Raw genomic sequence first — 6,655 nt, forward strand, 5'->3', positions numbered from 1 at the left:
CAGCGCTCGAAGCGTGCGCCGCGCGCCTTAGAGCCGCCGCCTGGCCCCACGGAAGCCCGAGGCCGCCAGCTCTGCACCGTGCTGCGAGGCCGGGGCTGGAAGCCGGCAAACCACGTTTCCCAGAGGCCCTTGCAGCTGCCTTCTCGTCAGGGCCTGCCAGCAAGGGACACTAAGAGACAGAAGGCAGGTGGCGGGGGCTTGGGAGAGGCCATTATCTGCCCCTTCCTCCCACGCCCCCCCCACCCGCCAGTTCTGCCAGCCCTAAGGGTGGGAGCTGCCAGCCCACGTGTCCGGCTCTGCGTGCCTCAGGGCCACCCCCGGCCACCTCGCACTCCCGGGTGGCAGCGCCCCTGTCGGCTGTGCTGGAATCCAGGGGTGGGTTCCTGTCCTGCTTGGGCCTTGACCGGATATGGGCGGTCTGCGTCCCTTGTCCCTTCCGCCTGGTGCTGCGGGCTCAGCAGGGGCTCACTTAGCATCAGCTCAGTAGCCCCCCCCACCCCCAAGTGACGCCCAGGAGCCCCGTTCACCCAGTCTTACCAGCGCCCGGTCAGGAGATCTGCTGGCTGGCAGGGCTGCTGGGCCGAGACCTCTGCCACCCCCAGGGAATCCCTTCTACTTCCGGCCCACTTCCACCCCGGCAGATTGCCCTCCCCACACCCCTACTCTTAGAGCGGTTTGTCCCAGGCTCTATCTCCCGACGAGCTGCCAGCTGCCCTCAGCACCGCCCCTGCGGCTCCCGGGCCTGGGGACACACGTGGGCCGCCAGGCGGACAGAAGGCCCATCTGGGGCTCCGCTCTCCGGGGCTCTGCTGGCCCTGGGCCACCGCTAACAGCCCGTGGCTGTGAAGGCACACCTGTGCCCTCGTCACCCACGCCAGAGCACTGTGCGTTCAGAGCCCCCTGGAGACAAGCCCCCCCCAGATGTCCGCTCCAGAGAGGGGACACCGCGGCGAAGGTGTGAGCTGTCCTCCCTCCCAGCCACGCCTCACAAGGGGGCTTGTGAGAACGGGGCTGCCGGGCCAGCTCCCCGGGGCCCACCTAACAGAGCCCCTAAAATCCGTTCCCTCGGAAGAGCCCAGACTCCGGGGCCTGAGAGGCCAGCAGGCCTCGGGCCTGGCCACCGAGGACCCGTAGGCTGAGCACGTCACTGACCCCTTCGAGTCACAGTCCCCTTCCCTGACCCTGCCAGGCCTGCCAGGGTGGCACTGGGAAGCGCCACTTCTCAGTCACGTGCCAGCCCAGACGGCAGCGTCACGCGGCCCAAGCACCCCCACACCGCCAGGTCGTGCCCGGGGCAGTTGCCAGGGACGGGGGGTGGGGGCTGGCCGCAGGGGGCAGGGGACCCGGGCTGGAGCCCCCCGAGCACCGTGCCGTTCCGAGCAGCCTCTCCTCCTCCGGGCCCAGGACGGGCCTGCTCGCCACCTCCTGCACCCTCTGGTTCGCGGGGGGACTCACACGGACCCCCCTTGTCCCCACCACACTGCAGCACCTCCGAGATGCCGCACAGGGACTGAGAGACGAAGGGGAAGGGCCCTCTTCCTCAACACCCGGCGGGGCTTCGCGGGGCCACCAGCCCAACAGAGGAGCCGGAGGTCCCTCCGTACCGGCCCTCGGGTGACACCGCTCCAGACCCAGGGTCCCCGCTGCCCCCCGCCCCCGGGCGAGCCTGCGCCTGCTCAGGCCAGTTTCAGCCACAACTGTGAGTCATAATGAAACGCGAACGCAGACAGGAGACCTCGCTCGGTCTGTGAGAACCGAGAGAATGTTCTGGAAAGACTATAAAGGAGCGTAGCTAAGCAGGAGCTGCCGCCCAGTCGGGCTTGGCAAGGAGGCTGTCACAGCGCGGAGAACCACCGAACGCCGAACGGCCCTGCGTTCAGACGCCAGCGACGTCTCCGTCCAGCGTAGGGGGACGGGAAGCTCAGCGGAAGTGCCACCGGACGCCAGGCGGACCCCCCGTCGAAGGGCAGGTCGTGGCCCCCGATGGGAAGACAGGTGGGCAAACGCTCATTTGCATATTTAAAGTCAAAATAAACGTGTTCTTGGCACCTGTGCGTCATTTTTACAATTGTCCGACGTAACCGGCTTTCGAGATTCGTCAGATGCCCACGGTTCTCGTCTGACACACACGTGGCAGCTCCCACGCAGCGGCTTTTCTGTCGAACCCAGACCTCCAGGAGGGTCACCGGAGAGCCGGTCTCACAGGGGGCTGGATGGGCATCGGGTGGACTGCAGCGGTGCAGACGCCGGGAAGCCTGAGCGAGGCCGGGGCCCCCAGGGGTGGGGCGGCACCCCTCCTGGCCCGCCGGCACCCCCGCGGGCAAGGCCACCATCCCCCCCGTCCATGGAAGGCACGGGGCCCTATCTGCCCTTCTGAAGGACTTCTGCTTGACCAGGCACACGGCTGGAACCGTGAACGCGAAGGACACTGGTGACAAATGAAGCCGCCTAACCCGCTCCAGAGATGCCGACGGCGTAGGGGGGGCGCGTGATGGCTCAGCGGGAAAATCAGGTCACGCCTGAGAAGTAAGAGTAAAGACGGGCGATTTCAGACGCTTTGGGGGTGAAGGTTTCCTCCACCAAACAACGTCAGCAAAGTGAATTTTATCATCAGATGGTCTTTTGCCACCATTTCCAGACTTTCGAGGAATTCGGCTTTGTAGCTTCTGACGGCGGACGACACGCTGCGTCTCCTGTGTCCACGCATGCGTTACATGAGTTCCCACGACCGTTATTTGTCCCCAAATCCCGACCCACAGAAACAGGGAAGGAGTCGCGGGTGCTCTCCGTGCCGGGCCGGGGCCTCGGCCGTCGGTCTGCGGGGTCCCGCGGTCTTTCTCGCGTGAACCGCACCCGTGAGGCGTCATCCAATGTCCCCGTCTGCGTTTTTAGAGCAGAACCAGAGCCGGAAGGAAGGTCCTCGTGGGTCACGTGTCCACAATCCCCCCAGGTGACTTTCGGTTTTCAATCCCAGCCCCACACAGCTGTCTCACCCACACCTCGATCGACAGCACAGTTTGAGACCCTCCCCCCCGAATCTTTCCGAAGCACTCGATTCCGTTGTAATGGGAATAATTATCCTTTTGCACTCATGTCTCGTTGGTTTCGATGGTGCCCGAGTAAGTGCGCACAATCCAGACACCGCTGGTATAAACTGGTTTGGGGACAGACACGACTGTCCCTTGGGAAGCGTACAACCCGACTGCTGGGGGCAGACGTGGGAACCGCAGGTGCCAGGAGAGCCGTGCGGCGGGCGGCGGGCGGCGTCCTACGAGCCGTGGCCGGGACGGCCGCAGAGGCATCAGCAGAACCAGAAAGCGAACGCGGGAAAAGCCTCGAGCGATTCGTCGCGTCCGTGTCTGAGCAACGCGGACACCCAGACGTCCCTCTGCAGGCGAGCGAGGGGGCGGCCGGGGCGCGGGTTACACGGCCCGGGGGTGCGGGCCACCTGGGCGAACAGGAAGGAGCCGATGAAGGGAGAGAGGAGGAAGGTGGCCGGTCCCTGAGCAGAGGGACAGCCCTAGGGAGACGCGGCGGGCTGGCCGCGAGGCGCCCCCGGGGGACGGGCGCAGGCGGGAGACGCTTCTCTCTCCTCTGAGCCTCTCCCTATGGTCCTGGTTTCCGTCATCGGATCTTATTTCTTTAATTAAAGAGTCTAACGAAGCGGAGTAAGAAAACGAGAGTTAATCACGTCTCGGTAAAGCTGAGGATCCAAAGGGAAACTTTTTTAATTAAAAAGAGCTGCTCGAGCACGTCCGCAGAAAAGCCGGGCCCGGTGTGCGGCTCGGCACGCGGCCCAGGACGCGGACTGCGTGGCCGGCGGGCCTGGCCTCCGACCCACGCGGTAGAGCCGGCCGTGCGACTCCGGAGCCCGCTGACACGCGTCACCGACTCGACCCCTCGGGGCCTCGTGACGACAGCAGGACGTAGACGGTCGGATCGGAGCAGAGCGACTGTGACAAACAGGCAGTGACATGCTCGAGGTCCCGCCCCGGTCCCGGGGATGGGGGTGCTGGGGTCACACAGCACCGGCTCCCCCTGGCCGCGCGGCGGCTCGGCAGGTCAGCGGCACCTCTGTGAGGGGACAGCAGAGCCTCGCCGCTCCCAGCCCACGGTACGAAGGGGCCGACTGGCCAGCAGGATCCGCTGCCCCCGCTTCCCAGCGGGGGCCAGAAGCAAAGTCGCTGACAAAGCCCAGGCAGCAGTGCCACCCGGGGCTCTGAGAACAGCTGCTGCCGCTGCGTGTCACCTGCACAGCCGCTGGCCTCCGTGTCCCCGTAACAGACTGATATTCCCTCCACGTATGAGTCAAAACAGGTCGCACTTACTGAGCGCTCACAGGGGTCCCTCCAGGTCCGATTCTGAGGAGAGGGACGCGCCCGGGGTCACCCGCTTCCTCGGGGTGGCTGACGCGGGAAGAGACGGCCAGCTCGGGGCACAGAGTGTCCCCTGCTGTCATGACTGTGTCCGCCCTGATGGCTGCCACAGACTTTATTCCCATCTGCTCAGCAATTTCCAGGGAACGAAACCTTTTAGCATTTACAGCCCTTCGGTTCCGTTAGTTTGGCCAAATTGGCGTGATGTTTACGGATGGACAGGGAAAGCCGCCGAGCGCGGAGGGCCCCACGGTGCTCAAGGCCAAGGTCAGCGGCACGGGGCCTCGGCGAGCGAGGCCACGAGTCCCCACGGCTGAGTAACCGCTTAATTAGACGCCTTCGGAAGGCTGTGACCTCTGGCAAAGGCCAGCCCGCCGGACAGCTGTGGGGACGTGACCGCGAGTGACAGGCCGCACGCCGCCCACGGTCAGAGCCAGGGAACGTCCGATGTCTTGGTGACGGTGCCCCCGGCCCTGCGTCACGCTTCAGGAACACGTCGCCACCAGGCGGGTCAGGAAGAACAAACGACACAGGGACAACTGACTTTTTCTTTCATGAGACACAGAGACAGAGACAGAGACATAGAGAGACAGAGACACAGAGAGACATAGAGACAGAGAGACAGAGACAGGGACACACAGAGACAGACGGAGAGGGGGAGGCAGAGGGGGTGACGGAGGATGGGGGGACAGAGGGGACGGAGGCAGGGCCCCCGCCGCCGCATCGGCGCGCGTCTGCCACCCGCTTCCCCCACTGTGCTGACTGAATCGCTGAGGGGCACCCCGGCGGGGCCCGGCTGTCAGTGAGAAGCCCCAGCGACACCCAAAACAAATGCTCCGCTGACACCAGCTAAGCACGTTCTGTGTCACTGGAGGGCAGCGTGGCGTGACCTCCAGCGCCACGGGCCACCAAGGCTTCTGGTGGAAGCCAGAAGTGTCCCCCGCACGCCAGTTTCCAACGGGCTGGCAGGGGAGGGGGTCAGGTCGGCCCCCCGAGGCCACTCACCATGAGCAGGACGTCGGCGGAGACCATCTGCATGCAGCACATGGCCGTGGCCAAGGCACACACGATGGTGGACAGCACGTTGAGGGCGCACACGCTGAAGAGCAGGTCCTGCAAGAGAAGAGGCAGGACAGTGTCAGCCGCTCGGCGGGGACGCAGACGGCGATCCCGGCACCCGCCAAGGTCCCGAGCCGGCCTGAGCGACGGCCTCTGCCTCATGGAGCTTCACTCCGAGCGTCTGTCATAATCGAAACGGACTTCTGCACGCCCGAGTACTGAATCCTCCGCCAAAACCCAAAGCACGGGGTCTGGAGCGTCGCCGGGGCGGTGGACATGGGGACACGCGGGACAGCGGCAGCTGGAGGGCTGGACGCTCGGGCCTCTCCCACACTCTGCCCTGTGCGCCTCCGCCATCAGCGTCCGCGAGCTGTAGCCTTTTCTAACGAACCAGCCATCAACACGTGAAAACAAGACAAACAGACAAGACAAAAAGACAAAATGAAAGAATCTGGCCTGGACTCGAGACACATTCGCTCATTCTTCTCCGGCGCCGATCCAATCACTCTCAGATACTAAACGATGCACTTTGTGATTCGGGTAATTATTAGGCAGTCGCTCCGTAATAAAACCTCGACATGGCCAGCATGTAAGGGGGGGCCAGGAAGCAGAGCTCGAAACTTGGGAAGGATCTGGGAAAATACCGCGCTTTTCGATTACACCGTTTACCCTGCGGTACCCGCAGACGCACGCGCAGCCATGAGGACCGCGCAGAGAGACGCCGTGCGCCCCGACTCCGGCCCCCGATGCTGGCACCTCGCGGAACGACGGCGCGCCCCGACCAGATGGCCGGTCACGGCCCAGAGACGAACGCCGGTCGTCGCCACGAAGACCCCGCACCCCGCCGCAGACCCCCGGCTCCCTCTGCTCCCCGCTTTTCCTGGCCTGTAGCAGGAGCTGGAACTCCCGGCATCACCGACGAGAAGGAGGTGAGGACGCAGAGAGCACGTGTCCCCGCCCCGTGCTCCGCCGCCGAGGGCTCCGCGCACGGGCTCCGGACCGGCCAAGCGCGGCTCGTCCTCCTGTGGCGAATTCGCCCTCAGGTCCCTGCCAGAGCCGGGGAAGAACACCCGCGATTCACAGAAATGACCGAAGATGGGGACGCTGGCGGGTCCGGCGGTGGAATGTCACTGCTATGCACGTGTAAGAGGAAAGCAAGCTGCCGGGACAAACGGGGGACAAATGGGGGACAAATGGGGGACAACCAGGGGACAAACGGG

General features: G+C 64.8%; 1 protein-coding gene across 1 annotated transcript in view; it reads right to left on the reverse strand.

The window, feature by feature from the left end:
* Positions 1-6,655, reverse strand: part of ENTREP2 (endosomal transmembrane epsin interactor 2) — a 79,914-nt gene that overhangs the window by 8,208 nt on the left and 65,051 nt on the right. The window contains exon 4 of the mRNA XM_039853386.1: positions 5,382-5,489. Within this exon, the coding sequence (XP_039709320.1) occupies positions 5,382-5,489 (108 nt within the window). The remainder of the gene's footprint in view (positions 1-5,381; positions 5,490-6,655) is intronic.

This window comes from Pteropus medius, unplaced genomic scaffold (assembly GCF_902729225.1).
Source record: "Pteropus medius unplaced genomic scaffold, Ma_sr-lr_union100, whole genome shotgun sequence".
Taxonomy (NCBI): domain Eukaryota; kingdom Metazoa; phylum Chordata; class Mammalia; order Chiroptera; family Pteropodidae; genus Pteropus; species Pteropus medius.